The sequence below is a fragment of the Biomphalaria glabrata genome, chromosome 5 (genome assembly GCF_947242115.1).
Source record: "Biomphalaria glabrata chromosome 5, xgBioGlab47.1, whole genome shotgun sequence".
Taxonomy (NCBI): Eukaryota; Metazoa; Mollusca; class Gastropoda; family Planorbidae; genus Biomphalaria; species Biomphalaria glabrata.
In genome coordinates, this window is record NC_074715.1 from 12,926,142 (window position 1) to 12,945,761 (window position 19,620).

At 36.9% G+C, this 19,620-nt stretch overlaps 1 protein-coding gene across 5 annotated transcripts; it reads left to right on the forward strand.

Annotated features, from left to right (window-relative positions):
- Positions 1–100: 100 nt before the first annotated feature.
- On the forward strand, positions 101–19,278 carry LOC106062038 (uncharacterized). Of its 5 annotated transcripts, XM_013220305.2 has the most exons (4): positions 101–1,750; positions 4,851–4,890; positions 11,483–11,652; positions 12,506–19,278. In XM_013220305.2, exon 4 carries the CDS (start codon positions 12,506–12,508, stop codon positions 18,824–18,826), a length of 6,321 nt encoding a protein of 2,106 aa, XP_013075759.2. In that variant the 5' UTR covers positions 101–1,750; positions 4,851–4,890; positions 11,483–11,652; the 3' UTR covers positions 18,827–19,278. The 5 variants fall into 5 exon arrangements, with proteins under 5 accessions (XP_013075759.2, XP_013075752.2, XP_055885110.1 ...); XM_013220298.2 differs by lacking the exon at positions 11,483–11,652; XM_056029135.1 differs by lacking the exons at positions 4,851–4,890; positions 11,483–11,652.
- Positions 19,279–19,620: the final 342 nt, after the last annotated feature.

The following is a 19,620-nucleotide window of genomic DNA, read 5'->3' on the forward strand; positions in this document are numbered from 1 at the left end:
TTAGTTTCAGCTTAATCCTTTGACAGGTTTCCTTCTGAAAGGAAGTTCTGATGTTGTTCTGGTGCTTTTCAGACTTGGACACTCCTTGAAAGGAATAATGCATTAGCTTGAACCTCTTGCATGAAAGGGTCTTGATTGTGGTTGGGGTTCGAACTCTGGTTCATTGCACCTGCTGACAGTCCAAAGTGCGAACTGCACAGCTGCCATCCAAAAGTTGTACTAGAATGTATTTCTCAAACTGCTCTAAGGATTTTATATTCTAATCAGTATCCTGTGAAACATTTGTTGAGAAAAAAAGTATTTGTCTGACAACTATTACTTTATTTTGAGAAAACTCCAGCATGAGCACTTTTAGTTATTTGGTTTGTTAAATTGTTGAATGCTAATTATAAAACTTGTCTTAATTATATTGACATAAGGAGGTGCAACAAATAGCCTTGTGGGTCACAATTCAATTTTATGGCTTTGTAATGTTTGTGTACTCATTTTAGAACTCCAGTTGAGTTTGAACTGAACAGTACCATATTTACATGAGTACATCTCATCATGTTGACAGCACTAATTGAATGGTGGACTCCGAATTCTAAATGTTTTGTGATGTGTTCACTAATTCTGATGCCATGTTTTGTGTAACCTCAAACCTTGTTCTAAAGTTGGAGCAGAAAGCAAGTTACGTTTGACTTTCTTCTAGTTTATGGGTAGGCTAGACCAGGCAAGCAAGTCTGTGTCAAGTTATTAGGTCACTAATAAGTTTGGTTTTGATGGGTACACGTATTTGTTTGGAAAGGGTGGCTGCCTGGTCGTGTGGTAAGCGCTTTGAATATCGTCATGATGGACCTGAGTTCAAACCCTTCCAGCCGTCATTTTCTGTCGTCCAGCAGTAGGTTTTGGCTAGATCGTAATAATTTGTATTTCTCAGTTAAGTCCGACACACACAAAAAGACAGATTCGCTCCTTGGTCATATCAACATTCGTGTATGCTTGCAAATCTTGGACTCCCAAAAGCCAAATCAAGCTGATGTGAAATTGAGATGTTATATAATTCTATTATCATATTCAAAGACCGCGTTGCAAACAAGGAAATCCTAACTAGAACCACAATGATTTTTTGACCGTGTTTTAAACAAAAAATACGCCAGCTATGATTACGCCCATATTAGGAGATCCTCAGGACTCGCATATGGAGAAACGGAGAGGCAAACATCAAGGCATGGACGGGTCTGTCAACGAGACTAACCCTGGCTAAAGACGGAAGAATGGAGTTGCGGTCGGCAGATCATGTTTAGTGCCCCAATTTGTTATCAAAAGGACGGGTGAAAACTGAGCTGAGACTGAAGATTAGGTAAAGATATTGACTGTCAGTACTATTTACAGTAAGAATCAGACGGCTAAGTTATATATATTAGCTTAAAGCTTCGCCTCTGAAGTCCAGCAAGTATATGGCATTACCATACACGTGACAGTTTAAACAAAACTTGTGTGGATGCGTACGCGTACAGAACGTACAAATGCACACCTTGTGTAGCTATTTTTAGTAACGTCTGCGCTGTAGTAATTCGAACTAACACAAACGTGACATGAAATACGTCACAGGATTAGAGAGCTACGTCATAATTCTAGACTCTTACGTATCAGAAGGTAAACGCGTGCAATCCTGCTGAACATTTCCTATTGAGCTCCGCCATTGTGAATTATTATGATAGAACTAGTCTCAGTGGCACCCATTGTTTTGATAGTTGAATAGTCCAGAGTAAGTTCAGTCAAATAGAACGCCAAATCTAGATCTATAATCTGATTCACATTCACAGATTTAGACAAACACTGGCAGTAGAAGACAGAAGTGTTTTAATCTGTTCTCGATTTTTAATCTAGTAAATAAGTTATCTACAGGCTATTTTAAATAATCTAGATCTAGAAGTAGAACTAGATTAGATTATAGTCGGTCTAGATCTACGGCGCAGTGGTGCTAGATCCAAATTCTGAACTTATTCTGTTCGTAAGAGAATTTAATCTAGTCCATTAATTTTTATTTTATTTTTTAGACGATCTTATCTAGATCTAGTCCTAGACCTCTAGTGAGGCTTTAGTGTACATACAAGTTGATAATGCTTTGGGTGTCATTTTCATCCCATCTATTTTTAGATATATATAGATTTAGGCCAAGATACAACGCTCCTTTAATAGATCTGGATCAGTCTATCTAGCTCTAATCTATCTGTGTAGGAACAATGGAACAAAGATGGCTAAATTACAATCTATATTACAGTTTATAGATCTATTAGTGAACGGAAAATTCTCATCCAGTCTAGCTTTCCTAAGTATTCTTTCACATTACGGAAGTGGAAAACTGAGAAACCGCGAAAGTGTATCATTTTGAATTTCTAGTCTAAATTGTGCCTATAATAAGCACATGTCGGAAACAAATCTTAAATGAATCAGAACATAGATCTAGTTTACACCTTTTCCTAAGTCACCAGCCTATTAGAGACTATATATGTCCCTAGGTCGAGATGATCACGAGAACGTATTAAAAAGATGAATGATGAAACATTAACAGAATATTAACAATGTCATAGTGACATAGTCCTAGATCTAATCATAGTAAGCTTTATTGTGGGGTAAGTAGGCTGCCTAGGACCTATATATATAGGCATATACACGTCGTCTGTGTCGACGACCTATTTTGAATTGGCAACTTTGAGAATTTCTTTCTGACCAGAAATAAGATTTAGACTGGGTTTACCAATCAAAACTACTAGTACTTCACGAAGGCAGCAGACGATAGCTTAGTCTCAGGCCTATTTGAAGTATTTGCAAATGTTCCAAAGAAAAATACACATATATTTCGATCTAGTCAATTTGAGACAAAGCATCCCACGTTTTATAAAAGATCTCTGCTTCAGGGGACACAACGAAAAGTCAACAAGTGACTGGAGACTTTTTGTGAATCATCTCCACCCACGCCAACCGATAATTTATGTTTGGCAGAAATTGTCTGTCCGAGTTCTTTGTGTGTTTGACTTGACATGTCTCTCAACTGGGCGCATACCAGCTACAGGCTTTGCACGTGCAAAAACAAGTGGCGGGGATAGATTTTGTTGTTCTATTTGACTAGAAAGATGGCGGTCTTGCATTGCTACATACGGTATACACTCTGTTGTCTAGTTCAGTGGTTCTCAAACTGTGGTAGATCAGCCAAAATGTGTCACATGTTTTAATGTGTCATCAAATGAAAGTTTGAAACCCGCTAAACTAAGCGTCATCTTCAAAATATTGTAACAATTAACTATAAAAGACAAAGCCATAGATTTCTTTAAACGTGAGGAAAACTATCAGCAATGCAAACCGTGAAAGCTCTTAAGGCTTCGTATATTATTGCATTGCGAATAGCGCAGAGCCAAAAAGCACGCACCGTTGCGGAGAGTGTGATTATGCCCGCGGTTTTAGAAATATGTATTTTGGGCAGACGTATCAGACTGTGTCGGGGGTACGTTAACATCGAATGGCTTGCAAAGGGGTCCCTGAACTTAAGAAATTTGAGAACCTCTGGTCTAGTTTATAGACTAAAAGCGTAAGGAGATACGTGAAAATTGAACAAAACTTAATTATATAGAAACTAGCATAATTCTTCTAATATAACAGAAGAGAAACATCGTAAGTGACGCGCAATGTTAATTATGTCAGAGATGTATTACACCATAGATTACTTAAGGTCTGGATATACTTATTGTAGTACAAGTATTGAAATAGATTTAACAAAACCTATTGACCGTACAATTTGTTCAATGCTCTGATCTTACCTACTGGTACCACTAACTCAACTGGACGCTCTAATCATTTGTGTCTATCACACTTGTAGTAGAAGCGTGTCTGTAGCGTCCTTTCTCTTCTTGAAGACTCCCAAAGTGAAACTAGCACGAATGGACTGATGGGCGGATACTAGTTATGTCACTTTCGCAGATGACTACCAGAGAACGACCAAAGAATTCAAAAGCGTCACATTTTTGTCGGCTTCCACCTGATCAACAATGACAAGAAACGGTTCATTTCCAAATGTTTCAAAGTGACGTAATCATTTTTTTTTAAAGTAACGTCTCTATTAGATAAGATAAGACTTCTTCGGTTTTTCTTTTCACCAGGTTCAAACTTTTAATTTCTTGTCTTTCGTAGTCTTGTCAGTGTCAAGGTCCATCACTGTGATTTTCTTTCTATTTCTTTCTTATGAAGAAATTTAATTTCAACACTGCTCTTTCTTTCCTAGAACCGTATCATAAGAGAATGGAACTTGTCAGCACTCACTTGGCCGAGTTGTCGTACTTGGACGTACTTCACATTTCTTTCAAAGGACGTCTGTAACTAAATGCGCGACGTACAAGCTTATCGCTTCCCCAATGTGTCATTGCTCCTCTAATAAATACCTCTCATCCTCCAACAGTCTCATGACAAAGGCAGGCCGCCTCTCTCGTAGAGACAACGTCGTTTTCTTGTCTTTCGTAGTCAGAGTCACCGTATAACCTTTCGCCTCCCTCCCCCCCCCCCCCCCACACTCACACGAAGCCTAGACATGGGATAATGCGATTAACCAATAAGACAATTTACACCTCCCTTGTTTTGTGTTTAGATTAGGCAAGATTGATGCGATTACGTCTAAATATAGAGCCCATAATCTACACCAATGGTCAAGAAATACCTTTTTTCGATTTCAAAAAAAAAAAAATGGCAGAAAATGTCTTGGTACTTTAATGATACCACATTAATCTTTATATTATGTAACCTATATTTCAACAACAACGTAATTCACGCCATCACAAAACTTGTTCATAATTCTTGTTTCACTGGTTTTCTTTCAGAAAGACTGCCCTACGGTTTGGTAGATAGGACCAACTATTTGTAAGCTTAGTTTCTTTGTTCAAAACTTTACTTTCAATAAATTTTTGTTGGATGGTTTTACTTTTTTTTTTCTGCTTCTATTTACTTTTTTTTCATTTTTCTTACTTTTTTTCTTTTTCAAATTTTGCTGTCCTGTACACTCCTAACTATCCGGTACTCTCCATACTGATCCGTTCGTTGTGTGGGTTCGCATTTAACATTGACACTGAAAGATCCAAAATAATAATCATGCCCATGCAAGGCGGCAGGGGAGGTCGATGGGGTTCGAACTTCGGAACTATGGTGACGACAGTCTTAGGCGCAAACTAAACTACACTACACACAGGCAGCCATAAGATGGATATTGTTGTTTGTCCAAAGCAATGTTGTAACGGTAGATTTTGGGGGAAGGAAGATCATTATAACTGTACTTATTTCATTATTACATGATAATGATTCAATCTGCTTTATACGTTGGGGGTTGATTAGCATAGAAAAAAACAATAAATACAAAGAACAAAATCTTGATCGCCTAGTTTAATTTAGTAACCTACTGACGAAATCTGCTTCTTTTCACTTTTTTGTATAACTTCTGTTTATTCTAAAGTACTATTTTCCAGACACAAATCTGTGACTTTTCGTCTTTCTCTCTCTCTCTCTCTCTGATGCATACAAACAAAATTTAATAAAATACTCTGAAAGACACAAAGATAAAGGCACATTCCTCGTCCCATATGCTAGGACAAATTTGTACAAATACTCATTCTTCCCTAGTGCTATTAGAGCATGGAATGGGTTGCCTGAGATAGCCAGGAAAACCAATGACTTGGCAGAATTTAAGTCATTGGTTAATATGCATGACTAAAATGCATGACGCGTAGGACGTAATCATCTTCTTTTTTGAAGTAACGTCTGTATTATATAAGATATAATATATAAACAATATGTAATAATAATAAGGCGAATGTCTTCGTGTCAGAGGATTAAGGGTACCCAGTGACCAGTTGTTATAGAAAGAAATATGTAGGCCTACATTTACATCGGTCGACACTCAGTAATGTAATGAACTAAAAAAAAAAACAGAGCTCGCTAGACTAGAACTTTACTCTCACTGTACACAACCAAATTTAAAATGATGTGCCCGACCTGCCGATTCTGTTACCTCTATTCTATACCGAAATCTTGGTCTATGAGGGGGGGGGGAGAAGTTCACTTTATTGACGGGGTCTAGACAGGCACAATAAAACAATCTCCTGAGGGAGAAGGTGCGAATTAGAAATGTCTGAGGGAAGCGCCACGCCAGAACTGCTGACAAAGTTAATCTAGCGATTAGAGACCTAGTTTGGTTATTTACTAGAAAGATTACTTACCTCATTATGTATATAGATCTACATTAACAACTTGCGAATATTTTTATATCTTTCCTGGGACTCGAACTCTCCCCTTCTCCATTTAATCTCTTTCATTTTCCCTTTCTTTTTCAGTCCTCCAAGTCTCCCATTCATTTCTCGTCATTCTTGCAATTGTTTTCTGACTTCCTTCTCTCTCTCTTTCTCTCTCTCTCTCTCTCTAACTATCTATTTCTCTAACGCTCTGCCTTCAATATTAAGCAACCAATTTTATTTCTTTGGATTAAATAAAAAAATTCGACTGCTGCTGCGACCCATTTTTTTGGTTCAAATTGACTGACATTTATTTCAAGTCAACATAGACCAAGTACTGTCTGCGACAAACATTCACAAGTTTGAATCCAAACTTATTTACTGTTTAATCTAGGTTCTGTCTAAAAGGGTTAATATCTAGCATGTCACCATGTCTGGCAACTAGTCATGGGCATGCATGTTTAGAAAGCTGACACTACGTGGATCCTGTCACTGTCAGTTCATTGTTGCGTTTGATGACAGACGGGCAGCTTGGTGGTGGTCTTTTGGCTATGTTGTGACGCGCGTGTGTTTATTTATTGGCTCGTTAATTGTCTAGCTCCGGGGGGGGGGGATGTCTATGTTGTATCTATCGCACGTAGGCCTACAAAGAAAATAAAGGAACAGACAGACATGTGGGTAATTAGGTAGAGGGAGAGATAGAAAGACATCAGTAGGTAGGTAGGCTATATAGTTCTTGATATGTATTGTCTCTGCAAAAGACGTCCTGAACTTCAGAGATTCCTGCACTAAGCAGTTTAATTCATTGAAGTAGTGCAGTGGTGCACGTCATTTTCGTGTACGGAAATCGCTCAGGCATCAATCGAGACAGAGACAGACAGAATGTATAGGCCATTCAGCGACACCGAACGTCGCGAAATGAGAGCGAAGGTCCATGTCAAGAGAGGTCATGTGAGCTTCGCGTTAGTGGAGGGTAAAGTCTATTCGGCAATGGAAACGGAAATTGTGCTGCATTTTTTGTTCTTAGTTTACAGCAGCTTTAGATTCCAATGTTTGGTTGCCTCAGACTGAGATTATGGCGGAATAGGTCTCTTTGCCTAGCAATAAAAAATCAATGTTTCTAAAGCAGTGGTTCTCACCACACGTTTGTATGGCTCTGAGACTTTGGTGCTCTATTGAAGTCTCCTAGAACGATTTGCTACTCATGTGAAACACTGCACTCATTCTTAATCTTCGGAATCGAAGACATTGCCATTCCATTACAGCTGGTTTAACTTCTACGTTGTCTGGGGTGGGAGGGTTGAACTTTAGGACTAAGCAGAGACTTCAATGTCATACACTCGAGAGAGATATTATTATTACCCAGTGGCGTTGCTAGGGATTTGGGGGCCGGGAGTGGGGCTTGGCTTCTTAAGGACCCCTGCATTTTGGCATTCGAAATCATTACATGAGATAATGTACTTAATAAATATATGCAACAGGGTTACTAACATATTTAACAACGTGAATATCAAAGATTACATGTAATTTAAGAAAAAATTTCAATCACTCATATCAGGGAGCCCGCTTAACTATGGGGTAAGGGTCCGGGGGGGGGGGGCTTTCGAATTTGGACCCTTTCCCTCCCTTAGCTACGCCACTGTTATTATTGCTTTAGTATAGCGTCTCTTCTAATCTCACATGTGGATATTTAATTGGTGGTTAGTGATACATGAAAGATTATTCCGTGTTACTTGAAGGCGCTCAGCAAACACAACTCAGCCGGAATCAAATTTCGCATTTTAAAAATTTCACGTCTGCATTGGAATTCGAGCTCGCGGTGTATGCCACTCACCTATAAAATCTCATTCTGTTCGGGCGGAAAGTGAAAGTAGTGAAAAGATGTATGTTTAGTCGCACCACGTGGTTCCGACGAGGAAAAAATTAAAGGTCTGAGGTGTTGATTTTTTTTTATCAGTTTGGTATTAATTGGATAATCACCGGGACTTCCTATGATGTCATGCTAGATCTTCGCCAATGTTTTAATGAAAAGGGAGGCGAATATAAAGGAAGCGAGGATAGGCTTTAGAAAGGAGGCCATTATGTGCTTAGGTCAATGCTAGTGATGATTTATTTGCTACACATCTTGGGATGTCGACCAGCTTGATCATCAGATAGTCTTTTCTTTGATGTCACTATTACACGAGTTGTCTTTTCTTTATCTTATCTTAGATAATGTTTTAAAGGGGAGATGAAAAGGCATGCCGCAAGGGTAAGTAAGGACCTGGGGGGGGGGGGGTTATCATTAAAAGAAGAATTGTATTGATCATCTTAAAGATAAAACAAAAGAGGGTCCCTAGCGCGTCGCTGTGTGATCTTGAGGTCTCACGTATTGTTATAGTGCGTCCTTTCAGTATGACTGGGGAACTACTTGCATCAAATTTGAAATCGCGTCTTAAGTCGAGATTCTGGTCTGCTTAGAAAAGCTCTAAAAGTCCTATAACGTAAGAGGTACAGTAGAAATCTGAAATATTTAGCATAAAGTACGGACTAGTGTACATGACTTTGTACATGACACCATTCCTGTGGTGATATAGGTTTACACTTCCAATGGTGATACATGGCCTGGATCCACTAGGCCCTGGGGAAAGTCTTGTCATGAAAATTATCTACTGTATTGGTTGTCGTTCTTATGTTTACAGGTGCTAGTAACCCGTCCGTGTGACCACAACGTTACAAAATATTACAGTATTTATTGTATAGGCGCGTAGACAAGCATAAACAAGAACAGAGATTTGGTAACTTTCAAATATTTCAAATTTCAAATATATGATATACAAATGATACGCTCATGTGAGAGGGAAGATGTACAAATGGGATATAGCTTAGCTGTTGAGGCTGTTAAGCTCTCATCAGTGGGATGTTGCTCGTGTAAAGGTTGTTTATTTCTGCTATCTTTTACATAGCTTCTGGCTACTCTTCGTTGGCGTCCAAAGTCCTCTTTTAGTGATGATGTGTGTTGGAGCTAGTCTTGGGTGAAGTTGGAGCGATGGTCAGCTGCTTGCTGTGAGCTCACTTCTGCAGATGATAGTGCAGTGAGGATGCCACGCGGTGGGCTACGTATCACTTATCGGCTTCACCATCGCTTACCATCACCCAATGCCATAGTGGGCACCGTGAATGGCATTGGAGAGTCATCCTGTAGTGATGCATGTGGGCACGATTTTCAATGTAATTGCCAAGCGTGTGTGTTTCGGTGTTAAGGGTGAAAGTTGGGATGTGTGTTTGCGATGCGAAGTGGGTGGAAGCCCGGGGGAGGGGGTTCACGTAGGTCAATTCGGAACCCAAACTAAAACTGTCAGGATTTTTTTTTTTAACCAAAGCTTTAAAATAAATATCGTCATGATAAAGTTGAACGGTACATTGTACATTGAGTTCTCCTTAACACTATATTATATATACTATACAGTAGAACGCAACTTTAAAAAAAAACGAGACGAGTCAAAATTGTTATTGTCCTCTGTGGACATCAGAATCTATTCAGCCTACATTACCAAACTACTTTCCTCATGATTACATCAGAAACACACACACACACTCCATAACAATGACTTTTTTTTTCTTCATAATTCTTCCAGAACGTTTCCCACTACCCTTTTCATATACTCTAACTGCGGTCTTAATTAAATCACTCCCCTGCAGTGACTTAAGAAATTTCTAGATCTTTTTATCTTTTAATATAATAGTTCGTCCATCGTGGTTCGATGATGACCACTTTGTCATCCAGGGGGCTGAGATCTTTTTATCTTTTACTTCGCTTCGATTGCATTTGTGTAAAATAGCAGACATTTTTCCAACTCATTTTTACAATAAATAATATGTGTCTTATTTTTTAAGTACCAGTAAATATTTCAAACTTCCACCAATCTTTTAATCAAGTTATTTTTTTTTTTAAAGGGGAGGGTGAAAGTACGCTTAAATTGATTAGATAAACTTGATCTCTAAAATACGTATGCCTAATAAGCTAATCATCATAATGATAATGCTGAATTATTTTTTTTTTTTTTTGACGAAATGATGATGAATAGTCAACCTGAGCCAATAATTTGTAATGAATTATGTAGTATATGTCTATCTAAGTTTTAAGTAGGCCTATAATCTAAGCTAGATCTATTTTTATTATAATCCATAATTAGATCCAATTCTGTTGTGCGATATAATGTGCAAATCGCAGATATAATTTTGCATCCCCTTATTTAATTTACCCCCAAGGGAGCCTCTTTTAACTTTGTAGCCTACCTGCGCGGGCTAATTTAAATACGGTACTTGCTCCGCCCCGACTCCCGTGTTCCAAATGCTCCGCCTACATGCTCATTCAGAGAGCACGCTTTTACCCGAACTGAAATGAAACTTTCCCGTATTCACCCTAGGCTTAGGGTCTAGACTAGTTACAGTGAATGTATACAGTATTGGCACGAGATTTCATTTTGTTTTGTGTTGCTCTCCACGTTTTTACCGAAACATTTGTGAAAAGTGTAGATCTAGAAAATTAGAAGAATGTCACTAGACTCTATGTTAGTATGTTTATACAATAAAATGAATGCCGGTATAGCCTACAACAGAAACTGAAGAAGACTATAGATTAGATTAGTAGGCTAACGTGTAGATCTAGAACTGGTATCTAATTTAAAATCATTAATCTAGATTCTAGGTCTAGATCTCAATTTCAATATAGAGTCCAGTGCAGATTCCATAGACCTAGAATCTATATAAAGACTAAATTAACTAAATATCTAGATCTATATAGACCTAGATCTAGTATATTCAAGACTATTTCATTTTCTGACCAAACAATTTGTGAATTCAGTTGGGACTGACTCGTGAGCACACTTTAAACAAATCTCTTGTGTAGAGATTTGGATTCGATTCATTGAAAGGTATGGAAACAGCATCTGCCGTACTAAACTAGATTCTAGATCTATTATTTTAGGATTTTGTATTTAAATGTAAGGCTTAAGACGCTTAAGTTATTCTAGGTATTTTTCAATCACAGAATTTAAAAAGTTTTAGATCTAGATCTAAATCTTTTTTTTTTTTAATTTGGAGCCTAAATTTAAATCTAGATCTAGAACTTGGCTTTGTCTAGATTAGATCATAATAGATCTAGATCTATATTTATCCTTGTATTCTATGATCACTAGATTAACTATTACTATTAGGGATTCTTAGATCTATAATTCTATATTCTATAGATTAACGGCCGATTCCGGTGTCATGCTGCCATCATTCAATAATACCCAGCCACACTCCTAGACAGTGAATCTAGATGAGTGATGAACTACGCATTCTACTAGACCTAGATTCTAGATCTAGACTACACATTAAAACATGTGCAATGGCAATAGTTTCTTAAAAAATTAAGGCAAGGTCTTGAATCTACAAATTGATTCTAGAGATGAGGTGTAGATGTGATCTTTAAAAAAATAATTTCAATATCTATTGGACTTTGATCTAGATCTATCTAGACTTGTGTTATAAGTTATAGGATTGCTAGGGCTTATCAGACCTAAGCAACATCCAATCTAGATTCTAGACTAGAAATAGATCTAAATCTAAGTGGGTTTTTTTCACTAAAAAAGAAATCAGCTGGGTTATCAAGGCTTGAAAGTAAAGTTCCCTTTTCAGACCTAAATCTAGTGCCGGCAAATGATGTAAAGGTCATCTTTTTCTATGGCCCAAGATTAATGAGGGTGTCATGTGGCCAGCACAATGACCAACCGCCTTTACTTTCCCCAACTAAGGTACCCTGGGTGGAGCGGCGCCCTAAAGTGAAAATCCCAGAACCCCGATTTGGAAGCCAAGCTTTACCACTCAGCCACCACGCCCTCACGAAGACTTGAGTCAACTTAATTTTGTTTAGATTTTTTTAAACATTTTAAGCTAGCCAATTGTTTATCATAGATCTATAAACTTTAAAATTCACTTAGTCTTCAAGGTCAGTCAGTTACCCTAAAATATTGGATGGTTGCCTGGTCCTGTAGTGTGCGCTCTGGACTGTCTTTCGATTGTCTCGATGGTCCCAGTTGGACACTGCCTGCTGCCATCCCCTGTCGTCCTGCAGGAAGTTTGGGCTTGGATGTTATCTTCAAATCTGAAGGAACATCCAAAACATGTAAAACAATTTTTTTTTTTTACAAATTGCTTATTTTTATTGACTCAGAAATCAGCTACAAGTCTTTCATTATTAAAAACACTATACCTTAAATATTTTACAGATGTTATCTGCTGAGAACGTCGGAAGCCTCATTGCACAAACCTCAAGTCTTCCAGATCCAATTACCAACTGCTATTATACATATGGATTTGCAGATGAGGATAGTGATTTTGATGAGATGGATATTGATACTGATGCATTATTAAATGCTGACACAAAATCTCTTGCTTCAGAATTTGTATCCATAGATGATGCTGTAAAACACACAAAGGAATCTAATTCTGATCTTTTGAACACCATCCCAGTAAAGGAGGAACCATTAACTCATCTTGATAGCAACATCAGAAATATATTTTATGTTTTTAAAGATTTTGAGGATAATTGCAAGCAAAACAATAGTGGCTGTTTTCCTTTTAGCGGTAATTTTAAGCATTATACGCCTTTAAAACATTCTACAGCATACGATGGGCTGAAGAATAAAGAAGTACATTCAGACACTGAAAAAGAGGCTAAATGTGTCAATTTGTATAAGCCACATGATAAAAAACAGATTGTGTCACCATCTAAGAACAATGACCTGTTTACTGTAGACTTGTCCCACTATGTATGGCCCAAGTCAACATCTGTGGCAGATGGTCATCTACTTCAGGATGCTAGATCTGTATCAGAATTTTATAGGCCCAAAAAGTTAACAAGGACTATAAAATCAGATATTTATAAAGGCCTTTGTTTCTCTACAAATGCACTAGATCCCAGACAGCAATGTGACAGTTATCTAAATGGCACTAAACCATCATTGAAAGATGGAAATAGGACACAAGATGAATGTATTTCACTTAAAGCTAGTGAAACATCTGAACATTTCACTGCCAATTGGATAGTTAACAATGCTGCAAGTCATAAAGTAAAATGTATGAAATTCTCACCAGCTAGAGATTCTCCTAAACATACTGCTTCCCAAAACAGTGGAGAAATCTGTAGATCTAAATCAAGAAGCGATGTTAAAGAATCTACCAAAAGTACTCCTGTTAAAAATATTGCTGAAATTAGTTTAACAAGTAATGATAAAAGAGATTTTTCTAAATTTACTCCTGTCAAAAATGTTTCAAAAGTGGCTACATCAAAAGATGTTTCAAGAAAATCTGTCAAGAATAATACTGCCAAAAATATTGTTGAAATTATTGCTGCTAGTGATGTTAATAGTGCTACTAAATTTAGGTCAGCCATAAATAGTGAAACTAGCTTAACAAGTGAGAGGAAAAACTCTTCAAAATCTGCTAGTGACAAAAATATTTCTGAAATAAGCATAATAAATAATGAAGTTTCTAACAATCATTCTACTGCAAAAAATATTGAAGTCGGCTCTATTTCCAAAAGTACAGACAAAGATTCTACCAAACTTACTCCTTCAAAAGATGCTGAAGTCAACATTTTATGTAAAGAAAAAGATTCAACCAGAGTTACTCCTGGTGCTGAAATAAAAAACTCTACCTTACTTTGCTCTAATACTTCATGTAGAGACACAAATTTTGATTTGTCTCTGAAAAATAGTTGTAATGTGAGTGCTTTAGATGCTGGGGCTGAAAGTGTTCATAACCCCAAAAGAAATTTGAACAGTGAAATCAATGCTGATAAACCTGTCTTAACTATCTCAAACGATGACAGTCAAAATGCAGTAGAAAAAATTAAAAAATCAAAGTTGAAAAGAAAGATTATTTCTGATGATACAGAGGCAACAAAGAAAAAGATCAAGGAAGTATCTCCTGAAAATCCAGAATGTGTCCACGAAAAAGTTTCTGATATAATGAAATGCTCAAGCTGTTTTCTTACACACTTAGCTCAAGTCAGAGACGCCACAGTAAGCAAAGTCCATTCAAAGCCTTGCTCTCAGTGTGAGAAAGGAAACAAGCTTGTTTGCCCTAAATGTGGACTTCAATGTCCTAATCTACTTGTTCTATATGCCCACTTGCTTAATGTTTCAAATAAGCAGCATAAGAAAGTTGCGCAATTTTGCTGTTCATCATGCAAGATGCTATCGGATAGTCAGTTTCATTTCTACAACCATGTGGCATTCTCAAATTGTTCAAAACTGTGCATCTTCTGTGACCATATTTTCAAGTCTCGTAAACAAAAAGATTCTCATACATGCAAAAAAGCTGGAACTAAAAAATATTTTAAACGCTTATCCATTTCATCTGAAGTAATACTACAGTGTCAAACCTGTAGTAAAGTGGTGACTTCTGCAAAAGTAAAAACTGGATCACATTACAATTGTGATCAATGTTTGAAGTCTGAACATAAAAAGTCCTCAAGGCAAACTGTGAGTGTAAAAGAATATAAAGATAGACAAAAGGAAAAAGAATCTAAAAAAGACTGTGACGATTCCATTACCGCAAAGTCTAATTCACATGTCAAAGACAACTCAACTCTGCCAGAAGGTTTAAAAAAGCAACCTCCTAGTGACATAGTGAAACCTGGATTAAATCAAGAAGGCAGCATTGAAAATATAGTTAATGCCTCTGCCATTCCTAAAAATTGTAATGCATCTGTTAATATTCAGTCCAGAGAAATAACTACATTTACCATCAGTATCAACAATACAGGCAGCAAATTAGAAAATGAAAATCCAGCTACACCAAGCACAGATCAATCTGAGATTTTCACAAATCATGTTAACACATGTGACAACACTCCAGATGATACAAATGTAAAAAGTTCAAAAATTAAAATAAAGGACAGCTCACTAAATGCTCAATCACCGAAAGACAATGACTGTACAGATGTTTTCAAAAGTACAAAAAAGGATACTAGCAAGCTAAAAGTAGTAAATAGTGAAAGTCACTCTACTAGATCACCTGTGCTAAAATTATTTTGTAATGAATTGAAGGCAAACACAAACAAAATTACTCCATTGGATACACAATTTTCACCCAACAGTACTAAATCCCCCAAAACTTCAACACATTCTGCTATATCATCTAGGAAAATGTCACCTGGTGTTGCTGATACAACTAAAGTGAAATTGTCTCCAGCATACACTGCTAAATCATCAAAAACTGAGGTGTCTTCATCAAATGTTTTAAAATCATCAGAAACAAAGTTGGGTGTTACTGATAAAAAACCAAACTCTATGGAAAATACTTCTTCAAAATCAAAAGCAATCACCAAAACTCTATCCCTCAAAACAAATGACAGCTTATCACTTAAAAAGAAAACAACCACAACCAACACAAATAATTCAGTGTCTCAAGTCTCAGGTGTTAAATCTCCAACTATTAAAAGGTCTCACGCTTTAGAACTCAGAAAATCTCCTGTCAAAAGGGCATGTTTATTTGATTTGAGAAATCAGGAAGATGTGAACGAATTGCAAGAAACACCCACAGTCTCAATCACAAGCCCTTCAATTAAAGTACCTGAAGCTAAAACGACTCCATCTGTAGGATCCAAGCCTGCAGTGGAAGTTCAACTCAATACTTCAGATAAACATGCTGCAGTAAAGAAGGGTAGCTCTACACATAAAGCAGCAGTAAAGGAAATCCCAACCTCGGAGAAACCAACAATAACCAAGACCAATTCCTTCAATAAATTAGAGGTGGGAATCAAGGTCAGTTGTACAGATAAATTAATCAAAACTGATGCTAATGCTGCAACTAAACAGTCAATAACAATGAGTAAGCCAGAAAAAAGTAAAGTGAATGGATCAACATCAGCCACTAATACTTCAGCACTAACTGAGGTCACTGGTTCTAAACCACCAGATACTGAAATTAGTTTTGATAAAACAGAAGTTATTGTAATAAAGATCATTACTTCACCAAAACCAGCAGTTGATAAAATAAAAAAAGTAGATAAAGGATCAAGAGAATTCAATGCTTTAGATAATCCAACAGTTACTAAGGAAACTAAGACTACAAAGCCAGCAGTAAAAGAGCTCAAAACACCCAAACCAGAAGTAACTAGTGTCTATGCACTCTCTAAACCTGGAGGCTGTAAAGGTAGATCAGCAGCAATCAAGGTAAACAATACTCCAGCAGTTTCTATATCTAAGAACAATGATTCAGATAAAGCAACAGCATCTGAAGTTGTACCTTTTGATAAACCTGCACTATCCATGGTTAATACTACAAAGTCAGTAGTAAATAAAGCCAATACATCAAAATCAGGAACTCCTCAGGTCATAACATCTAATAAACCTGCACTATCCAGGATTAATACAAAAACAATTGTACCAAATATGCATACTTCAGATAAACCAGCATCATCAGATTTAAAAAATGACAAACTATCTAAGGTCATTACTACCAGTACACCAAAACCAGCAGTATCCAAGCTCACTGTTTCAAATAAATCAGCAATTGAAAAATCAGTAGCTGGGGGTAATAGTACCGGTATAGCAAAACCAACATCAAACCAAGACAATTCTTTTGATGAAAAAAGACAAGCAGTATCAAAGGGGAACACAGCAAATGAACCTAAAGCATCTAAAGTCAATACTCTAGAAAAGTCAGCTGTAAGCAGCGTCTCAACTTCCAAAAAATCATCAGTAACTGAGGTCAGTGTTTCAAAAAAAATGGAAGTAGCCAAGCTGAATGCTTCCAATAAATTAGCAGTTACAAAGGTCAATGTATCTAAACCAGCATTAACCAAAGTCATTACTCCAGAAAATTCAGTAGTAGCTTGGGGCAATAATATGCCAAAACCAAAAGTTAATCCAGACAAGGCTTTAGATAACAAAAGATCAGCTGTAACTAAGGTCAACACAGAAACTGAATCTAAAATATCTAAGATCAATACTTTAGAAAAGCCAGCAGTATGCAGTGTCTCTACTAGTTCTTCCAACAAGAAATCAACAATAACTGAGATCAGTGTTTCTGAAAAACTTTCAGTTACCAAACCCAATGCTTCAAATAAGTCAGCAGTTGCAAAAGTCATCACTCTGTCTAAAACAGCAGAAACTAAAGTCAGTACTTCAGAAACATCATTAGTAGCTGGAGCTAACAGTGTACTGGTACCAAAATCAATAGTAACCCAAGACAATGTTTTAGAAAACAATAGATTAGAAGTAACAACGGTAAACACTACAATTAAACCAGAAGAGGAGACAGCTGTGACCAATGTTACATCAGAGGCATTAGTAACCAACATGAATGCTTCAAATAAACCAGCTTTAGTAAAGGTCGATTCTCAAGATAAACCAGCTGTAACTTCATTAGATGAAACAAATGCAATATTAACCAAAATGATTCCCTCAGAGGAAAAGAATACCGGCATATCACAAACAAATGTAACTGCATTAGATAGTTGTGAATCTCATTTGAAGAGTTCTAGTTTAGAGCCTAAGTGTATCTGCAAACAAAATAGTTCTCTACCGGATTCAACCAGTTTGGATTCAACCTGTTCATCCAACAATCTTGTTCTGAATTCAGTGGCCCCCAAAAATCCTGTCAGTGACCTTGTTAAGGTGGTTAGTGACAGCAATAGTCCACAAAATCAGCAGTCTAATGGCTTAAGCTCGGTTCAATCTTCAGTTATTCACACAGACACTAAGTTTCCACTCTATTCATCTCAAGATATCACCAAGTGTGAAATTCCAAAATCAGAAACACAAACGGCCTGCAAGGAAAACAATAAAAAGACTGATAAATTGCCAGGGGCTTCCCATGCTTCTGGTGGTTCTTCCAACTGTAATTTCCTATCAACTAATTGCCCTATTTTCTGCAGGATATGTGGTTGGGGTGCAAGATCATATTATCACTTGGATGAGCATCTCGCTGGAGCACATCACATGAAAAAGAAATACTTTTGTCGTGTTGGACCATGTAACTGCAGTTTTGTATTGGAAAGATGTCTTGATATACATAGAGATGAGCATGACTATATGGAAGCGAGACATTCAAATATGGAGCGGATGCATACAGAGAGACCAAAGGATTGGTGTGCCGATGACAGTTTTTGTAATCCAAAGACCAGATGTCAAACTTTTATTAATAATAATACAGAATGGCAAGGTAGCCGTTTTGGTGATGCAGAAAGTTCATCTTTTCGTAACTATAACAGTTTTGATGATATGGATTTCAAGTCGAGGAGACAATCTTTTCACAACACTAATAGATTTGAAAATATGAACACTGGAATGCCAACCTTTCCGACAAGAAAAAGATTTGCTGATAGCTTTGATGATATAGATTGTATGATTGCGAAAAAGGTATGTCAGAGTAGCGGTGTGTTTAATGCCTGCAAGACTGACTGTTATGGAAGGCCAGTGGTTGTGCAAGTCTATCAGTTCATAGCAACATCAGATCATGTCAGTGTGAATTATATCCATAAGAGTAATTACCCTCACTCCAATGTTAGGGTAATAAATGTGTTGCCCCATAACTAGCTTTCTTGCAATTCTATAGTATATAACACATGTGTCAGCTACTAGGTTTGGCCTACTGGTACTTAAAACATTATCTTGTATTTCCATGGTACTACATATTTTAGGTACTAGTCTGCTTAAAGCATTTCTTGTAAGTGGCACTATTTGTATTTCAAGTTCTACATGTAACTATGTAAATATTCCTGAACACTTGCATTCCTATTGGAACACAGAATGTACTATTGCTGATGTGTCATGTGTGTTGAGAATAAAGGATGTATTTTTGTTTCAACACTTGTATTATGTATAATAATTATGTTAACTTGTATCAAGTCTCTATGTACAAAAAGATACTACATACATTCTCTATGCACATCTTGTGATTTTTAAGCTAACATTTTTGTTGGCATTTTTTTAAACTGTAAAATAAATTCCAAATGTTTTGTTTTTAATTTATTAAAAATTTCCTTTTCTTTGGTGTCCTACATAAATGTGTTACTTTATCACATTGGTCCATGTTACCCTGTCTGCACATTATTGGCCAATCTGAAGGATGCAACCATTTTTTTTATGGAGGGGTGGGGTGAATCTAGATATAGAACTAATCACCAATGTCAGCATCAAGTTGAAAACTTTCAGAATGCATTCTCTAAGACATCAGCAAACTGTCTACTTTATTTGACGGTAAACCTTCACACAAGATTGCAACAACCTAGTTACTTGAAGCCTAACCCTAACTGGTAGACAGTGATTAATTTGACCTTATTGAGATTCGGTCTTCTTTCAAAGGAACACATTCCCTCTTAGACTTAGAC

Coding starts and splice junctions, on each gene's coding strand:
- LOC106062038 (XM_056029133.1), top strand. CDS start 12,304: ATGGTCCCAGTTGGACACTGCCTGCTGCCATCCCCTGTCGTCCTGCAG. Junction 12,403..12,505: donor TGAAGGAACATCCAAAACAT/GTAAAACAATTT, acceptor AATATTTTACAG/ATGTTATCTGCTGAGAACGT.